General features: G+C 40.4%; 2 protein-coding genes across 3 annotated transcripts in view; both read right to left on the bottom strand.

The window, feature by feature from the left end:
* The window catches only part of LOC132417944 (selenocysteine-specific elongation factor-like), a 453,767-nt gene that overhangs the window by 266,639 nt on the left and 165,833 nt on the right, over positions 1 to 21,295 (bottom strand). The gene's annotated exons all lie outside the window — the stretch shown is intronic.
* The window catches only part of GPRASP1 (G protein-coupled receptor associated sorting protein 1), a 73,483-nt gene that overhangs the window by 51,489 nt on the left and 699 nt on the right, over positions 1 to 21,295 (bottom strand). Inside the window, exon 3 of one of the 2 annotated variants that reach the window (XR_009517980.1) lies at positions 15,915 to 21,205. Coding sequence is in view for 1 of the 2 variants with exons in the window: in XM_060002110.1 (XP_059858093.1) it covers positions 16,728 to 20,879 (4,152 nt within the window). In the remaining variant the exon portion in view is untranslated. Of the gene's footprint in view, positions 1 to 15,325; positions 21,206 to 21,295 lie in introns of those variants that run through there. The other variant, XM_060002110.1, reaches the window with a different exon arrangement.

Raw genomic sequence — 21,295 nt, forward strand, 5'->3', positions numbered from 1 at the left:
TATTTCCTTTTCTTGTTTTATTGCATTACCAAGGACTTCCAATATGATGTTAAAAGCAGTGATGAAAGGAAACAGCTTTACCCTGTTCCTGATCTCTCTGGGAAAGGTTCTAGTTTCTCACCATTATATATGATACTAGCTGTAGACTTTTTGTAGATACTTTTTACCAATCTAAGGAAGTTCCCCTCTTTTCTTAGTTTGAAAGTTTTTATCATGAATGGGTGTTACATTTCTATCAAATGCTTTTTTCTGTATATACTGATATGATCATGTGATGTTTCTTTTTTAGCTTGTTGATGTGATGGATTACATTAATTGATTTTTGAGACCTGAAGCAGGCTTTCATACATCGAAAAATCCCACTTAGTCATGGTATATAACTTTTTGTACAAAGATCTTGATTTACTTTTGTAACAAAGGAGAAAGGGTTTTTAAAAAATTAACCCATCTGATTGTTTTAGGTGTATGTTTTGGGTGGGAACCTCGGCTTATTTCCTATCAATAGTTAATCTGTTGTCACAATATGTCTAGGATATTTCATTCCATTCTCCTCTCATTCAGAATGTCACTTTATCTACTGTTTCTGCAATGAGCCTGTATTTTCATGACTTCTGCATTTAAATTCTTCACCTTATTCCATATATTAGTAACAATCTTTCTAGTAAACAAATTAAGAATACCAGAGCTGGTGGACTTCTAAATGGAGTTTTTGCTTCCCTCTGAAGAGATCAGATTTTTGTCCACATATCCTATAATGAAATATTCCATGTCAATACTCTTGCTAAAGTGAATATATGAACTATTTTTCAATAGGTGGCAAACTGTTTGTTATCAGTTTGCAAAGACATAACTAGCTTTCATCAAAATGTAAACGTACTCATAGCTACTTTCATCAAGAAAATTTTGCTACAAAAATAATGTGTGCTTTGATGTAGTCCATTCAAATTTTGGCACAAATTCCTTGTTTTCATTTTAGACTGGCACTTTGGGTAGCATCACTCAAGAATGATCATATGAAAGTAACATCAGCAAGATGGTGAAACAGGTGGTCCCTGGATTCGGTCACCCTCTCAGAAAGGCAACTAGCATTTATCAGAGACAAGACACTTTTGTGAATATCCCAGAACCTGGGGGTGAGGCTGAAGCATGCCCTTGGACAAAAAAAAAAAAAAAAAAAAAAAAAAAAAAAAAAAAAAAAAAGGCCAGAAAAACTACATTAGAAAAGATAGACGAGCAATTTCACTTTCATTGCATTGCCCCGCCTCCAGACCAGCAGAATGCCACACTGAGGGTCCCTCTGGGTTTATGGCTACTCCAGCATGAAAAAGAGAGCTCAAGGTGGACATCCAGCTTCCCCAGCAGTGTTAGACAATTCCTGGGAGTCCCACTTCAATCTTACTTCATAGGTATCACTAGGGGAACCAGTGGGCCTAGACTACAGGGGATCTGCTAGAGATGAAAAGGGGGTGACGCTCATGGCAACCAGCAAGCAGATCTTGGCAGACTGTATTCCAACTGGCAGCAGCTCCTGTGCAGAGATCTCAGCCATCTGCAGAACCGTGCCAGTGGACTCAAGTTGGCAAGGAGCTTGGCTGGCAGTTCTGCCTGGTTTAGGTCCTCAGCCAATAGGCTGTCCCCATGGAGTCCATCATATGACCTCACTTGGACAGAGTGGCAAGCCAGTAGCTCTGCCCAACTTCTAAGCATAGTCTCCAGTCCCACCCAACCAGTAAGCCTGGCTAGGGACCCCAAGAAACTACAGAGCCCATCCTATGGCCCACTGACGCAGTGAGTCAAGCCAGCAGTCCTACCCAACTTTGGAGCATGGCTTCCAGTCTCTCCTGAGCTGGGTGCCCAAACAGCAACCTCAGATTACAGCCAATGACCCCCATCCAGGCAGAGAGCCAAACCAACAGCCCCATCAAACTACAGAATATAGCATCTGGTCCCGCTTGACCAGGGAATATAAGCTGTGACACCATGTGGCCATGGCACACAGTCTATAGCTCCACACAGACAGAGAGCCAAGCTGAATTCCCCACCAAATTGTTGGGCATAGCCTCCAGCCCTGCCCAATCAGGAAGCCTGGCCAGAGGTCCTGGACTGTGGACCACATTCTTCAGCCCCACTTGGGCAGGAAGCCAAGCAAGTAACCCTGCCCAACTGTGGAGGATAGCCTCTGCCTCACCCCACCCTCCTCTAAGTGGGGAACCTGAATAATAACCTTGGACAGCCACAGAGCCCATTCTACAGGACTATACTTGAATGGGTGGTCAAACCAGCAGCCCCACCTAACTGTGGAACAGGGCTTGCAGCTTCACCCAACAAGGGTGCCTGGGTAGCAACCCTGCTCAGCCATAATGTCCAGCCTATGGTACTGCCCAATTGGTGAACACAGCCTACTGCCTCATATGGGTAAGGAGCCTAACCATCAGCTCTGCCTAATCATGGAGCATCTACCATTGCCTCACTTGTCTAGGGAGAACAGAAAGCCATCCCACCCAACTGCACAGCACATCCTACAACCTCACAGAACTGCAGAGTATAGCTGGTGGCCATGCCAGACTAGGGAGCCTGGGCAGGTACCCAACTGGAGAGCCTACCCTATGGCCCTGGCCAACTGTAAGGCAAAGCTTGTGGCTTTTCCTGATTATAGACAGCCTGAGGCCTGGTCTAATCATGAAACCCAGACTACTGGCCCACCTGACTCTAGAGCCCAGCTAGCAGGTATGTCCAACCAGGGAGCCCTGACAGCAGCCCTGCCCTAACATGGAGGCCAGCCAGCAGGCTTAACTGACCATGGAGCACAGCCACTGGTCACCACTCCCCTGATCTCAGAGTATGGGAGGTGGTCCTGCCAAACTAGAGACCCTGATAGCAAGCCCTCTCTGCCCATGGACACTGTAAGTGATACATCCAGAACCCCAAACTGGACTGACTGACTGATAAACAACTTTCCCTGCTAAATTGAATCTGTAAAGGTTAGAAGAAGAGACCATTTCCTCAGTTACACAGATACCAACATACGAACACAAGGATCATGAAGGATCATGTAAACATGACACTACCAAAGAAAACTAATAAAGCTCCAATAACTGACCCTAAAAAAATGGAGATCTAAGAAATGACTGATGACAAATAATTCAGAATAATCCTCTTAAAGAAGTTCAGTGAACTACATGAAAACACAACTGGAAAACTGAACAAAACTAGGAAAACAATACATGAAAATAACTAGAAATTCCACAAAGAAATACAAACCATTAAAAACAACAACAGAAATCCTAGAGCTGAAAAATACAACGACTGAACTGAAGAATTCAATACAGAGCTTCAGCAACAGACTTGATGAAGCAAAATAAAAAATTAGTGAACTTGAAGACATGTCATTTGAAATTATCAGGTCAGAGGAGCAAAAAGAAAAAAGAATGAAAAAGAGAGAAGAACGCATACAGGACTTAAAGAACACCTTAAGGTGAAACAATACATCTGGGATTGTGGGAATCCCAGAAGAAGCGAGAAAGAAAGGGACAAATGTTTATTTAAAGAAATGATGGCTGAAAATGTCCAAACTTGGGGAGAGAAAAGGACATTGAGATTCACAAGGCCCAAAATTCCTTACATAGGATGAACATGAAAAGGGCTACACCAAGATACATTATAATTAAATTGTAAAAAGTTAAAGACAAAGAATTTTGAAAGCAAAAGGGAAAAGAAATTCGTTACATACAAGGGAGTCCCATAAGATTATCAGTGGATTTTGCAGCAGAAACCTTACAAGTCGGGAGAGTACAGGAAGATACATTTAAAATACTGAAAGAAAAAAGTCAACCAAGAGTACTATATCCAGCAAAGCTGTCCTCAGATATAAAGGAGAGATAAAGATGTTCCCAAACAAACAACTGATGAGGGAGTTCATCAGCACTACACTTGGCTTCCAAGGAATGCTAAAGGGAGTTCTTCAAGCTGAAAAGAAATGGTACCATTTAACAGTGTAAAACATATGAATGAGTAAAACTCATTGCTGAAGGTACATATTCAGATTCTCTAATACTGTAATGGTGATGTATAAAACACTTTCAACTCTAAAATTTTTTTTAAAAACCTTATATATATGACAGCAAGAGAAGAAAGGAAGAGACTACAAAAGCCAGAAAACAACAGAATGGCACTGGTAAGTCCTAACCTATCAATATTATTTTAAAGAGAAATGGATTGAATTCTCCAATCAAGAGACACAGAGAACATAGGCAAAACATTTTCTGACATAAATCATAGCAATACTTTCTTAGATCAGTCTCCCAAAGCAAAAGAAATAAAAGCCAAAGTAACAAATGGGCTCTAATAAAACTTATAAGCTTTTGCACAGCAAAGGAAACCATAAACAAAAAGAAAAGACAACCTACAGACTGGGAGAAAATATTTGCAAATGATGCAACCAACAGGCGATTAATCTCCAAAATATACAAACAGCTCAAACAGCTCAATATAAAAAACAAACAACCCAATCAAAAATTGGGCAGAAGGGCTTCCCTGGTGGCACAGTGGTTGAGAATCTACCTGCTAATGCAGGGGACACAGGTTCGAGCCCTGGTCTGGGAAGATCCCACATGCCGCGGAGTGGCTGGGCCCGTGAGCCACAACTACTAAGCCTGCGCATCTGGAGCCTGTGCTCCGCAACAAGAGAGGCTGCAATAGTGAGAGGCCTGCGCACGGCGATGAAGAGTGGCCCCCGCTTGCCACAACTAGAGAAAGCCCTCGCACAGAAATGAAGACCCAAGACAGCCAAAAATAAATAAATAAATAAACAAACAAATAAATAAATAAATAAAATTGGGCAAAAGACCTAAATAGACATTTCTCCAAAGAAGACACACTGATGGTCGAAAGGCATGTGAAAGGGAATACTCAACATTGCTAATTATTAGCAAAATGCAAATCAAAACTATAATGAGATATCACCCCACACCAGTCAGAATGACCATTATCAAAAAGTCTACAAACAGGGGCTTCCCTGGTGGCGCAGTGGTTGACAGTCTGCCTGCCGATGCAGGGGAGCAGGGGACACGGGTTTGTGCCCTGGTCCAGGAAGATCCCACGTGCCGCGGAGCAGCTGAGCCCGTGAGGCATGGTTGCTGGGCCTGCGCGTCTGGAGCCTGTGCTCTGCAACAGGAGAGGCCACAACAGTGAGAGGCCTGCATACCGCAAAAAAAGAAAAAAAACAATTGGGCAGAAGACCTAAATAGACATTTCTCCAAAGAAGACACACAGATGGTCAAAAGGCATGTGAAAAGGAATACTCAACATTGCTAATTATTAGCAACATGCAAATCAAAACTATAATGAGGTATCACCCCACACCAGTCAGAATGACCATTATCAAAAATTCTACAAATGGGGGCTTCCCTGGTGGCGCAGTGGTTAAGAGCCCACCTGCCGATGCAGGGGACATGGGTTTGTGCCCCGGTCTGGGAAGATCCCACATGCCGCGGAGCGGCTAGGCCTGTGAGCCATGGCTGCTGAGCCTGCGCGTCTGGAGCCTGTGCTCTGCAATGGGAGAGGCCACAACAGTGAGAGGCCCGCATACCACAAAAAAAAAAAAAAAAGGTCTACAAATAATAAATGCTGCAGAGGATGTGGAGAAAAGGGAACACTTGTACACTGTTGGTGGGAATGTAAACTGGTACAGCCACTATGGAGAGCAGTATGGAGGTTCCTTAGAAAACTAAAAATAGAGCTACCATATATTCCAGCAATCCCACTCCTAGGCATATATCCAGAAAAGGCAAAAATTCTAATTTGAAAAGATACATGCACCCCAATGTTCAAAGTAGCACTACTTACAATAGCCAAGACTTGGAAGCAACCTAAGTGTCCACTGACAGATGAATGGATAAAGAAGATGTGGCATATATATGTACAATGGAATATTAGTCAGCCATAAAAAAGAATGAAATATTGCCATTTGCAGCAACATGGATGGACCAAGAGATTATCATACTAAGTGAAGTAAGTCAGACAAAGACAAATATCATATAATATAATTTATATGTGATATCTAAAAAATGATATAAATGAACTTATTTACAAAACAGAAACAGACTCATAGACACAGGAAACAAACTTATGGTTACCGAAGGGGAAAGGTGGGGAGGGATAAATTAGGAGTTTGGGGTTAACAGATACACACTACTATATATAAAATAGATAAACAACAAGGTCCTACTGTATAGCTCAGGGAACTATATTCAATATCTTGTAATAACTATAATGGAAAAGAATCTGAAAAAGAATATATATAAATAACTGAATCATTATTCTGTACACATGAAACACAACATTGCAAATCAACTATATTTCAGTTTAAAAAAGAATTATTTAAAAAAACATAGAATGGCTGAATGGATTTAAAAAAATAACAAGATACAATGATATGCTACCTATGAGAGATTCACATTAGCTCTAAGGACAGACATATGCTGAAAGTGAATGGATAGAAAAGATATTCCAAGCAAATGGGAACAAAAAGAACAGAGGTGGCTATACATGTATCAAGCAAAATAGACTTTAAGTTAAAAGTGCTTACAAGAGACAAATAAGACCATTATATAATGAAAAAGGGGTCAATTAATAAAGATGTAACAGTTGTAAATATGTATGCACCTAACATCAGAGCACTTAGTATTTAAAGCAAATGTTAACAGAATTGAAAGGAGAAATAAACAGCAATACAATAATAGTAGGTGACGTTACTACTCCACACTTAACAATGGATACATCATCCAGGCAAAAAATCAATTGGGGAAAAGCAAATTTGAACAACAGTATAGATCAAATGTACCTACCACACATATACAGGACATTCTATACAACAGCGCAGAATACACATTCTTCTCAAGTGTACATGGAACAACCTCCAGGAAAGATCATATGTTAGGCCACAAAACAAGTCTTAACAAATTCAAAATTATTGAAATCATACCAAGAATCTTTTTCTACCACAATGGTATGAAACTAGAATTCAATAACAGGAGGATAATTGGAAAATTCACAAATTTGTGGAAATTAAATAACACATTCCTACTCCTGAACAACCAACGAATCAAAGAAGAAATCTAAAAAGAAATTTTAAAAATCTTGACACCAATGAAAATAGGAACACAAAATACCAAAACTTATGGGAGGCAGCAAAATTATTTCTGAATGTTTATAGTTATAAATTTTCATTTTAAGAAAAAAGAAAGATCTCAAATAAACAACCTAACATTACACTTCATAAAACTAGAATAAGAACTAAGCCTAAAATTAGCTGAAAGAAGTAAATAATAAAGATTAGAAAAGACAGAAATATCTGCAATAAACAATAGAAAATATCAAAACTAAGAATTGTGTTTCAAAAGATAAACAAAATTGACAAACTTTTAGCTAGACTAACCAAGAAAAAAAGAAAGGACTCAAATAAATAAAATTATAAATGAAAGAGGAGACATTACAACTGATACCACAGAAATACAAAGGATCATAAGAGACTACTATGAACAATTATACACCAACAAATTGGATAAACTAGATGAACTGCATAATCCCTACAAACATGCAACTTACCAAGACTGAATCATGAAGAAATAGAAAATTTGAACAGACTAATAATGAGTAAGGAGATCAAATCAATAATCAAACACCTCTCAACAGATAAAAGCCCAGTACAAGATGGCTTCTGTGATGAATTCTACCAAATATTTAAAGAAGAATTAATGCCAATATTTCTCAAAAATTGAAGAGAGGGAACACTCCCAAACTCAATTGATGAGGCCACCATCACTGTCATACTGTCAAAGTGAAAGAAGGACACTACAAGAAAATAAAATTAGATGAGTTGAAAAAGAAAATATATATGTATAACTGAATTACTGTGCTGTACACCTGAAACTAACATGACATTGTAAATCAACTAGACTTTAATTAAAAAATCAAAAAAATAAAAAACAATAAAACTATGCCACAAAAATATTTTTAATTAAAAAAAAAGAAAATTACAAGCCAATATCCATGATGAAAATACATGCAAATGCAAATATTCTGAACAAAATGCTAGCAAAATGAATTCATTGAAAGGATCATATTCCACGATCAAGTGAGATTTTTATCTCTGAGATGAAAGCATGCTTCACCATATGCAAATCAATAAATGAGATCCACTACATTAATAGAATGAAGGATAAAAATCATATGTATCTTAATAGATGTAAAAAAAAGTATTTGAAAAATTTCAACACCCTTTCATGATAAACTCTCAAAAATAGGGTATACAAGAATGTACCTCAACATAATAAAGGCCATACATGAGAAGCTCATAGCTAATATTATAGTCAATGGTGAAAGCATTTCCTTTAAGATCTGGAACAAGACAAGCGTGCCCACTCTGACTACTCCTATTCAATATAGTACTGGAAGTCCTAGCCAGAGAAATTAGGGAATAAAAAGCAACCCAATTGGAAAGGAATAAGTACAACTGTCTGTGTTTGCACATGAAATAAACTTATATTTAGAAAAACCTAACGACTCAACCAAAAAACTGCTGGAAAGAATTCGGTAAAGTTTTGGGTTACACAGTCAACACAGAAAAATCAGTTGTGTTTCCATACACTAACAACAAACTATCTGAAAAATAAAGAAAGAAAACAATTGCAATTACAATACCATCAATAACAGTAAAATTCTTAGGAATAAATTTAAATAAGTGAAAGATCTGTATATTGAAAGCTATAAGACTTCGATAAAAAGAAAGTGAAGAACAAATGAATAAATGGAAATATATCCTGTGTTCATTGATCAGAATAATTAATATTGTTAAAATGTCCATACTGCCCAAAGTGATCTATAGATTTAATGAAATCCCTATCAAAATTCCTATAGAATTTTAAACAAAAAACAATCCTAAAATTCGTATGGAACCACAAGCAACCAGTGCAGTCCTAAAAAAAAGAACAAAACTAAAGGAATTACACTTTGTAATTGCAAACTTTATTGCAAAGCTATAGAATCATAACACTATGGTACTGGCATAAAGATGTAGACCAATGGAACAGAATCGACAGCCCAGAGATAAACCCACACATATACAGTAAACTAATATTTGACAAGAAAGCCAAGAAAAATCAATGGGAAAATATAGTCTCTTCAATACATTGTCCTGGGAAAAGTGGATATTCATATGCAAAAGAATGAAACTGAACCCCTACCTTACACCACTCATAAAAATTCACTTGAAATGGATTACACCCGAAACTGTAAAACTCCTAAAAGCAAACATCGGGAAAAGGCTCCTTGACATTGGTCTTGGCAAAAAAAATTCTTTATATGACACCAAAATCACAAGGAACAAAAGTAAACAAGTGGACTACATCAAACTAAAAAGCTTCTGCACAGCAAAAGAAATGACCAACAAAATGAAAAGACAACCTACAGAATGGGGAAAAATATTTTCAAAACCTGTATCTGAAAACAGTTTTATATCTAAAATATATAAGGAAATCATATAACTGAATAGTAAAAATAATAATAATCTGATTTTAAAATGGGTAAAGGACCTGAATAGACAGTCTTCTACAAAAGAGATACACATGGCCAACAGTTCCATGAAAAGATGACATCACTAATGTCATGAAAAGATGACATCAATAGTCATCAGGGAAATGCAAATCAAAACCACAGTGAGGTATCACTTCAACCTGTTAGAATGACTATTATCAAAAAGAAAAGAGATAACATGTGTTGATGAGAATATAAAGAAAAGCAAACTTTTATACACTGTTAGTAGGAATGTGGGTTAGTGTAGCCATTATGGAAAACAGCACGGAGGCTTTTAAAAAAATTAAAAATAAATTACCACATGATCCAGTAATCCCACTTTTGGGTATATATTCGAAGGAAATGAAATCACCATCTCTAAGAGATATCTATTCTACCATGTTCATTGTAGCATTATTTACAATAGACAAGACATGGAAACCCCCTAAATATGCACTGACAGATGAATGGATAAAGAAAATGTTATATATATATATAAATATGTATAACATTTATTTACATATATAAATAAAATTCAGCCATGAGAATAAAGGGAAATTATGCCATTTGACATGGCAACACAGAGACATATTCTTTGGTCTGGCCAACACACTTTTCCATTTTGAAACTCGAAGAGAATTTCAAAGGAGTTATATGAGAATATTAGTACCCCTCCACCTCAATCAATATAATATGATATTAAAGATAAAATGGTAAAATTAATTGGAGAGGAGTCATGTATGAATTATGGATATTACATTTCAGATAACCCACAGTGTTTGTTAGTTTGTTATAAACTGCAAAAAGCAAACCTGTATGCTTCTAACACCAGAGAGAATTTACCTCAGAAACATATTTGAAGATAACTCCATATATTACAAAAGAGATATGAGAAATTGTTGGAGTAAGGGTATATTATCTAATAAATGATACTGGTATTATGTGGAAAGAATCCATTTCCATTTCCCTCTACATATCAGAAGCCAAAATTCATTCTAGGTAATTAATTGTTTCTTTTTCTTTATCCTCCCACCCCTTTTGATATATTTAAGGTATGTAATCTTAGTGGAATTTGTTCACATGTACTGTGATATAACATTACTTGTTTTCCCAAATGATTAGCTAATTATTCTAATATCACTCACCAAATGTGTAGAAAAGAGTTATTAGCACAGCAGACCTGAGATTGCTAGTCTTATAAAGTCCTTACACGGTTGGCCTTTGGCTGGATTCTGTTAACCTGGATTTAAAGAAGGTTCCCACCATTCCCAGAACAGATAAGATTGGCTCACTGTACCTAAACTCTTTGTGCAAACAATATGGTTTATGCTGAATAACTTCTTTCCTTCTGGGAGTCTGGAATTTCGGTACATGCTAGGCAAAGGGTACCCCAACCTCCCCCAAATCTTGGGCACTGAGTATCTAATAAGCTTCCTTGATAAATAACATTTCACACATGTTGTCATCAATTGTTGTTGGAGGAATTAAGTGTATTCTGTGGGACTCCACTGGGAGAAGGCTCCTGGAAGCTTGCACCTGGTTTTTTTAGAACTTTGCTCCATGCGCTTTTTTCCTTCACTGATTTGGTTTTGCATTCTTTTGTAATAAATCATAGCTGTGAGTACAACTGTATACTGAACCTTGTAAGTCCTGCTAGCCAATCACTGAACCTGTGAATGGTCTTGAGGATCCCTGACACACTGAATCTTTCACTTTTCTCCATGAATCTGAACTGTCACCCTACTATAAATGCCCACATATACGTGGCAATATAAGGGCTCTCTATCTGTATTCCATTTAACTTTTCCTGAGTAGTTCTACTCTGTTTTACCAACAGATTTGACAAAATTTTAAAAATTCTTTGTGGGGCAAATACTTTCCAAGTTCCATATTATTTTTCTTTCAAAATTCCCTGAACTATTCACAGGCTTCTGTGTATATACAAATCAATAAGGAGTTCTTGAACCTTTAGGAACCTCTAAACCAAGAACCTCTAAAAGGCAAATGGGAAAAGCCTACACATACTCTGCTCACAAAAAGAAAACCAAACTGGCTAATAAACATCTGAAAGTAGGTTTAATCTCATTAATAATATCAAAACAACAATGCAATACCATGTTCCCCAATTCTATTAGTACAAGACTTAAAAATTTTGCTACTAGGGTTATAGACCTATTAAAAACTGTATCTACTAAGCTCACTATACAGTTCTAAGAGAAATTATCCAGCCTACAGCCCCATACCAAAGGAAGAAGTCCTTGCTTGACTCTTGAGTAAGGCATGACAACTCGACGAGCATTGGACACCTGTAGGTGACAGTTCATGGAGCTGATGAAAGGCATCACGAGTGTCACTATGAAGGGGGTAGATGGCCTTCTAGAAAATCTCTGAAGAATGGATAGGCCTTTGACAGACATTATAGGGGGCTGGAGATGACTGGTAGGAAGGGACAAGTGAGTGAGAAAGTTGACCCCTCCAGGTGCAAGGAACTGTGTGAATAAGCTGTGGTGAAGATAATGTCTGTGAAAGCCTATTTTGTGTTACCTGTAAAATGCTATATAATGTATGTTCTGCCATAAAAGAATGTCTTTTTAAAGACATTCTTTATGTTATACAAACTCTTCCTGAGACTAGAAAAAGAACAAAAACTATCCTAACTCATTTAATAAGACTAATATAACTTTGAAACTATGGTGAGAAAACTACAGCATAAAAAAATAAAATCATAGACCAATATCACTCATGAAGAATAATAAAAAAACTGGCAAGTTGAATCTAGCAGTATATTAAAAAACAGTAAAAACAACAAAAAATACTGTGATAGAATGTCAAGGAGATAGGCATATCCACAATTACAGTCAGATTTCAGCACCTCTCTCTCAATAACAAGTACAGACAAAATAAGGAAACACATACAAAAGAAGACCTAAACAAGTTTATGAACCAACTAGACCTAACTGACATTTATAGAACAGTTCACAGGACAACAGAAAAATACACATTCTTTTCAAGTGCAATTGGAATATTTACCAAGATAGACCATATTCTGGGCCAAAAAGGAAGACTCAATAAATTAAAAGGATTCAGGCCACACAAAGTAAGTTCTCTGACCACAATGATACTGTGGTCAGCACTGTAGAAATACATAACTGAAACATATCTGGAAAAGCCTCAAATACTTAGGAACTACATAGCCTACTTCTAAATAACTCTTGGGTCAAAGAAGAAACTAAAAAAGAAATTAGTATGTAATTTCCATTGAAGAAAAATGAAAACACAACATATTAAAATTTGTGGGATACAGCTTAAGCATTATTAGAGGGAATTTTACAGTACTAAAAAACCTACCTTAGAAAAGCAATGGTCTCAAATTAATGACCTCAGCTTCTATTTCAAGTAGCTAGAAATAAAATAGTAACAAACACAAAGTAAACCAAAGAAAAAAAATAAGAGCAAAACCCAATGAAATAGAAACAAGAAAAACAATAAAGAAAACCAATAAAACTAAACACTAGTTTGTTGAGGTCAATAAAATTGATAAGCATCTAGCCAGAATGATAAAGGAAAACAAAAGACACAATTACTAACATTAGGAATGAGAGAGATGACATCACTAGATAATTTACAAATATCAAAAGGATAATAAGAAATTTATTGGCAAGGCTGAAGGTAAACAGACAACCCATAAATTGCTGACAGGGATGAAAATCTGTAATACCCCTTTGGAGGGATACTTCAGAGTATCTAATAAAACTACATATGAAGTTACCATTTGATCAACCATCCCCACTTCTAGGAATCTACCCTGAAGATATACCTTTAACCATACAAAAATTACAATTGCACAAGATTATTCTTCCAGCAGTGTTTGCAAGAGCAAAATATTGGGAAAAAATGCCCATATATAGGAGAGTAATTGAACCAATTATAGTAGTGACACATAATGGAGGAATATGAATCTGTAAAACAGAAATGAAAAAGATTGCTATGTACTAATTGGCTTCAAATCTGTAAAATGTGCAAATACTGAGGTTAATGGGATTAGTAAAATTTATTTTTTTCTAACTATACTCTCCTAAAAGGACTTTGGTATCTTGTGGATACCTCCTAAAGCTGAGCTCTGACCAAAATGGATTACCACAAATAAGGGAATGCCACCAAGGATAGATGTAAATCGCCAAGTCTAAAGCACTGGCCAGAAAAAAAATACAAGGAAAAGAGCAAAGGGACAGCGGAGGTGAACTTGTGAGAATATTCATAAAGCAGTTTGTAGGTGGTTCCCAGAAGGACCCTCCTCTGAGGCCCAAGACTGAAAAGGGAGGGAGCCTCAGATGGAGCAGGTGGAACAATGACCCTTGTGTCTCTAGATGGGAACTGTTGAGGGCACAATGGGACTAAGCTCTTTCAGAATCTCACATCCAGGTCAGACCCCTAGGATGCTGCTGCCTGGCTTGAGATCCAGGAATCCTCTTGAGGGTTGAGAAGCTTGCTTATAACCCAATGAGAAATCCTATGTGAAGGGCCCAAAGCATCTGGGTTTCCTCCTTGTGAGTGTGTTGTCTCTCCCCTTCCCTAGAGCTGCCCAGATTGAGGTTCATTCCTCTCTTGCATCTCCAGGCAGCTGGAACCTTAGAGTAAAGGTCAGTCCTGTTGCCCTCTCATTACTCCCACCTCACTCCCGCCACTAACTTGCCCACAATATTGAGCCCAGCCATCCCGGCTGTCTGACAGACAGACAGAAGAGTGAGTGCCAACTAGGTGGGAGGAACGGAATGTAGCTCACAGTTCGTATCCTCACACCTGCGTTTCCTGATCCAGGGCCACCGGTGTTCACAAATTGTCACTTCACCATTTCCTCTCTCTGGGCTCCCCTGAAGCCAACTGCTTCCACGTGTCCACCTCTCCCACCCACACAGAGAAACAGTCACGCAGCGCTGGGCGGGGAGATGAGGGTGGGGTAGGGGCTTGCAGAAGGCAGGAGGGAGCGCGAGGCTCCGAGACACTTCCTCTACCCGGACCTAGTCTCCACCACCACCTCCCACGGATGCCAATATCCGGCGTCGAGCCCACCTCCTCTAGCAGCGGCCGATGCTTCCCTCCACGTATGCCTCCCGCAGGATGACTTCCTGCCTCTTCAGCTCCTGGACAAAAACAGACCCTGGCTAAGACGCTCGCGATTGGCTGAGGGATTGCGTCCTCAGCCAACAAAGGCCATAATTCTGGGCGCCTGAGGGATTAGCTTTCAGGCTAGTGCAGCATGGAGAGACACCCGCCCACGCATCCACCATCACGTCCGACCACTCCTCTCACTGCCGTCTGTCAAGCGTCAGGTGCAAGTCTTTCCCATCCCTTTTCAGTGCGACACACCTCCACGCCGGTCTAAGTGAGAGTGCGGTCACGTGACCCACAGTTAGCCCCACGTGACCGCGCACTCCGTTAAGTCTGCTGCAGCCCTGCAGCACGCAAGGTACCGTCTTGTGCCTCTGGGGTTGAGCTGCTTGCTAGAACAATCTGAAGCTCCCGATGGGGGTGAAGATAGAGAGCTGAAAGGAAGGCTGGATTCGGAGCCAAAGCTTCCAGCCCTAAGCCTGGGCCTTGCTCTGTGGGAGCACAGGGCTGGCGAGGAACACCCCACGAGGAGTTTGGAGACCAACTGACTTTTAATATTCTGTGCAAAACTCGGGCGACGTATTAAAACACACACAGGATCTATCTTGAAAAATACTGATAGCCAAAACAAACATTCAATCTCCAATTTCCACCACCAGGACGAACTCTGTTAGCACTTGTGGTTTGTGAATGGAGGCAAAACTGCCACTTTGCCTTACTTCCATAAACCTTGCAGCCTAGAATCCGGTAGGAAAAAAGCACTTTGCACCCTGAGACAAACGAAAAGTGAATAAAACTTTGTATATTTCCCTTTAGCCTGGACTACCCCCCACCCCAAACCAACTTTATCCCTGACTTTTGCTCCTATCTGAGGATACGTTATTACTTTTGTGAATCCGAAAAATGTGTACCATAAACTCAGAAACTTTGGAAAGTTTACAGCTTACTCCCATTAAATTATGCAGTTTTATTTAGCAAGCCAGTGCTTCTGAAGTTGTAGTCTCTCACATTTCTTTATTCCTTTGACATGTTTTACATGGTTGCAGGATTTTCCATAATCAAATAATATATTTGCATAAATTCAGTCCATTTCACACATTTTTGGGGGAGAGGGATCATCTTTCCATGTATGATACCAGTCTTTTCTATTTCACCAAATACAGAAAGTATCAGAGCTTTTCTTAGCCAATTTTAAAACGTATATATCATCACTTTTAGTGGCTGTATGCTATTACCTTAACACTTTCCATGGCACCACCATGAAGAAATGGTCTTCCTGACAGTTAAATTTGTGTGCTTTCTGGTCTTATTCTTTGAACCTTTAAGCAAGATCAAAGAAACACCCATACTTTGAACTGCAAAATACAACTTCTCAGCTCTTCAAAACTTACCTTATCCTCTATATCCCTTAATACACTCCTCCCAGCCACTCCAGGCAGACTGAATACCTCACTCCCATAGGAACACTTTTTCCAACTCCAAGTTTTTCTTCACAACATCCAACCTCTTCCTTACATTTCAGAGCCCAAATTAATTGGGTCCTTCTTCTCTGAAGCATACCCTGAGTAGCAGCCCATGGTGACATTTTCATTTAAAGATGCGAGAATAGCTTTTTCAAGGAGCATTATTATTCATACGTTAATTACCTCTGTGTTATCATATGTTATTTTTGCATCTATATTTTATGTTCACAGAGAAGGGTGATTTCTGCCAACTTTAACACAGAACTTTATTGAAAACCCAACATGATTCAAATAGACATCAATAACACTAGAACAGCAATCAGAAGGGTAGCTTACTTATAATAGCTCAGTTCACTATAAACCTAAATGGTAAATTCACAATCTAGACAAAAACAAGTATCAACAAATGTGCTTTCAGTTTTAATATTCGTTTGGCATCAGAAGATTGATCCAGCTCATACACAGAGTTTGGCAAAGTCAGTATCAGCATTAAAGTGTACATTACAACACAGAACCAACTTTGAAAACTAAAGCATTATTCAAGGACCATAACTCAGGAACATAAGGACAATCAGAGGCAAGTGATTAATCATACTCATTCTTTTGTTCTGCCTCAGGGTCATTCTGATCATCTGTTTTGCCTTGCAGTTCCTTAGCAAATTTCTCAACTTCATGGAATGCAGAAATAAATGGCTCAAGACTGAAATCATCATCAGTGAACCACAATGCCTCTTTTTTAATATTGTTACCAATATTCTCAAGCATTGCTAGAACAACCTGAACATTGTCATTTGTCTCTTTCCTGTTAAAAAGGCCCATAAATTCTGATACTGCTTCAGCACTGAGTATTTCTTTTGTCATGACAGGATTTTCAGACAAATTCAGTAGCATTTTCAGAACATGAAATCTGGTTTTGGTATTGCCCGTGGCTAATAAGGAGAGAAACCCAGATATATACTTGGCAACCAGTGTGTGATAGTCAGTAGTTGTAGTGAGGTGTCTAACCATCTTTATTCCAGATAACTGCTCAGGGCAATCCAACCTATAAGCAAGAGTTTCCTCACACACTTGACATACGTATGTCTGAATCATGTTTAGATTTGAATAAGGTGGAGCCAAGTGAATCATATTTTCCGAAAACCTTGTCTTAACTCGGGAGGAGGGATAATTGAGCAAGGTTTCAGTAAGTGAAACAACACCTGAATCGCGAATGAAATAATGAGTAAATTGAGAAGCACTCCTCATACCCATTGCAATTTTAGATATTTCATGAATAAAAGGATCTCGAATTTTGTCCATTAATAGAAGGAGTTCTTCAAACTCTTCAGGACCAATTTTAAGCTCACACTGTATGCAGCTGCAGAACCAACTCTCAGGCTCTGCACTCTCCCTCGTCCTAAGATGTTCTTGAATTTCCCTGACTGACCGGTAGGACAGATCATACTGAAATGGGAACTCAGGGTCAGGCTTATCAGGCTGAAGCAAAGATTCCTGCTCTTCCCCTTCTAGGCTCAGTTCCATGTGCTTGGGCTTTCCTCCAAACATTTCAGAGAACAGAAATGCTGCTTCTTTTGAAAATCTAAAGGGGCTTGGGGATGGGAAGCCAACACTACCCCATGGGCCAGGCTTGAACTGAACAGTAACCTCCTCCCAGTTCTGGGGCCTGCGTAAAGCATCAGGCTCCTGCTCAACTGAACATCTGGACCTGCAAATGGCCCTGTACACAGGGCTAGGATTTGATTCAAAATGGGCCTCATCTCCTGCCCAGAACCAGGACCCCACTATGGCCTCATCCTCCTCAGCTACTGTCCTTGACTCATAGTTGGTTCCATTACCAGTCCTGTTATTGGCCTCATTTTTAGCTCCAAACCAGGACCCAACAACTGCCCCTTCCTCATTTTCTGGCCTGGATTCAGAGGTGGCCACAGTTTCAGTCTCATTAATGGCCTTGTCTCCAGACCAGAACCAGGACTCAACAATCATCTCTTCATCATCCTCTGGCTTATATGCACAGCATGTTTCTGCTTCTACATTGATTTCTTTTGCATCCCAGAACAAGGATCCAAAAGTGTTTTCCTCTCCAGACCTTGATGTGGTCTCTTCTATTGCCTGGGGTCCAACGTCTATATTATATTCTTCAGCCCAGAACCAGGACCCAATAATGATTTCCTCCTTTTCAGTGCCATGCTTGGACTCAAAACTATCCCCTGCCTCCAGACTGGCTTCTTCTTCAGCCCAGAACCAGGACTCAACAATGACTTCCTCCTCTTCAGCTTCTGGACTGTATTTGCTGCAAATGTTAGCCTTGTTCCTAATGGCCTCTTCCCTGGCCCAGAACCAAGACCCAACAAAATGTTCCTCTTCAGCTGCCAGCCTGTCCTCTTCTCTAGCCTCTGCTTCTGTTTCAAGCCTGTCTTCCTCCCCAGCCCAGAACCAAGAATCAATAATGTCTTCCTCTTCAGCATCTGGCCTGGATTCTTCTCTATCTGTAGCCCCTATAATGGCTTTATCCCCTTTCCAGAACCAGGACGTGATCATGGTCTCCTCCTTGGTTGATGCCTTGGCTTCTTCTTCAGCCCTATCATCTATACTGCCCTCTTCCACAGCCCATAACCAGGGCCCTACAGTGGTCGCTGGCCTTGTATATTTTCTGGACCAGAACCATGAATCAACAGTGTCCTGTTCCTCCTCTGGCCTAGACTTCCAGCTGCCTCCATTGGCAGCAAACATACAGGGATGTTCTCCTGACCAGAAGTCAGACTCAGTATTGATCTCTTCAGCAGTTGTCATAAATTTACATTGGGTACCAGTGGCATACTTCATACTGATCTCTTCAGTGGTCCCAAACCAAGATGATATAATACCCTTTTCCTTGTCCTCCAGGCTAGACTTGTTGCTGACTTCAGCCCTCCCACAAGCTTCTACTCCAGCCCAGAACCATGACCCAATAATGGGCTCCTCTTCTTCAGTCTCTGGCATAGTGTTACAATTGACTTCAGCCCCAGAATCCATCTGGGCCTGGTTTCCAGCCCAAAACCAGGATTCAAATATTGTCTCTTCTTCAGCTCCTGGCCTGGCCTCTTCTCTAAACTCAGGCTCTGTATTGATTTCTTCTCCAGCCCAGAACCAGGGACCAATGACCTCTTCTTCCTCAGACCTTGGCCTGGACCCACAGCTGGCCCCAATACCAGCTTCCACACTGACCTCATCACTGACCCAAAACCAAGACCCAAAAATGGTCTCTTCTTTAGCCTCTGGGTTGGTTTCTTCATTAGCCCAGAAGCAGAAACTGGCAATGACCTTTACTGTATCATCTGCTGGCACAGATTTGGAAGTGGCATCAGCCTCAGTTTCCACACTGGTCTTTTCCCCAGTTCCAAGCATAGAATTGCCAATAGGCTCCTGCTCAGTCTTTGGTCTGAATTTACTACTGGCCTCAGTCCCCATACTGGCCTCTTCTTCAGTCCAGAACCAACTGCCAACAATGGACTCATCTTTCACTTGAGAACAGGACTTGACAGTGGCCCCACCCACTATGCTGGACTCTTCTGCAGCCCAGAACCAGGCCCCAGTGAGGAACTCTTCCTCTGACCTGGCTTCTCGCTTTGTCCTGGCTCTGGCCTTGATTTTGGCCTCTTCCTTTGCCATTGCTCTGGCCCTGACCTCTTTCTTGGACTTGGGCCTAGACAAGTTATTAGCCTTTTCTCCAGGCCAGAACCAGGACTCTTTTTTGACTATATCCATAGAGCCAGACATGAAATCAATGGAAGCTTCTCGCTTGGCCCTGTGCCTGGCCCTGACATCGGCCCCTTTCCTGGCTCTGGGTTTGTACCTGGCCTCCTCTCCAGCCCAGAACCAGGATTTTACATTGTCCTCACATTCAGACCCAGAATTAGATTCAGAGACTTCTTTCTTAGATCTAAACCAGGACCTACTATTGGTCTCTTCCCTGCGCTTAGACCAGACACTGGTCTTTTCTCTGGCCCAGAACCAGGATGTCTTAATAGATTCATCCTCAGAACCAGAACTGGATGCAACATAAAGCTCCCGACTGGTTTTGGGCCTAGGCATGGCCTCTTCTTTGGCCATGTGCCTGGACCTAGTACTGGCCTTTACCCTGTCTCTAGGATGAAGCCTTGTACTGACCTCTTCTCTACTCCAGAACCAGGAGCTCACAGAGGATCTATCCACCCATCTGAAATCACAATTGTGAGAAGTCTCTTTTTTGGATGTAGGCCTGGGATGGCACCAGGAACCCATATTGGTCTCCTCCTCTGACTCAAACAAAGGCTGGATACCTGATTGGGACTTGACCTTGGTGCCAGGAAAGGACTCAGCATCCATACAGACCAGTTCCCTATCCATAGACCAGATCTTAGTTTTAGCAATTGACCCTGACTCAGTACTGATCAGTGGCCAGGATATAGCATTGGTTTGGGACACTTCCTCTGTCTTCAGTAGTGCCTCAGCATCAAACTCAGTCTTGGCCCATGAATAAGTTTCATCCATTGACCTTGCCCCAGTGATTGCCTTGGCCTCACTCTTAGGATGTGTCCCAACTACTGCCATGGTCTCAGTTTTGGGCCTTGCTCCAGGCATTACCTGGGCCTGGGTCCTTACCTTGGGTCTGACCACCACTGGGACTTCATTCTCTCTCTCAGCCCCACTCCCAACTTCTTCTCCAGGCTTCTTTTCAGGCTTGGCCTGGATGCCAGGCTCAATCTCAGCCCCAGTCATAGTACAAGTTACAGAGAAGACATGATTAAATACTGCTATCCCAGTCTCAGCCTCTACCACAGACCTGTCACAGTTTTCTATCTTCACACTCTAATCTTTTGATGATTCAGGTGATACAGTTGGAAACAAAAGTTAGAGTCAATCACCAGTCCAGCAGTCAATCAGCCTCCTTCCCAATCTCAGCCTCAGCCAATAATACAGTCAGAGTGAAGATAAAGCACAACCAAGCTGGGAGAGGATGGATGATTCTTGGGTGGGTGTAGACCTGTTGAGGGTGGTGGTCAGCAGCAATTCCAACACCACCAGAGCTGCCACTGGAAGTCAATCTAGGAAGCGAGAATGACGTGGGGCTTTAAGTCTATTCCAACTGTGTCACTCCATGAAGACTCACATAGAGAGACTGGACCTCAAATGCT

Source organism: Delphinus delphis, chromosome X (assembly GCF_949987515.2).
Source record: "Delphinus delphis chromosome X, mDelDel1.2, whole genome shotgun sequence".
NCBI classification, from domain to species: Eukaryota; Metazoa; Chordata; class Mammalia; order Artiodactyla; family Delphinidae; genus Delphinus; species Delphinus delphis.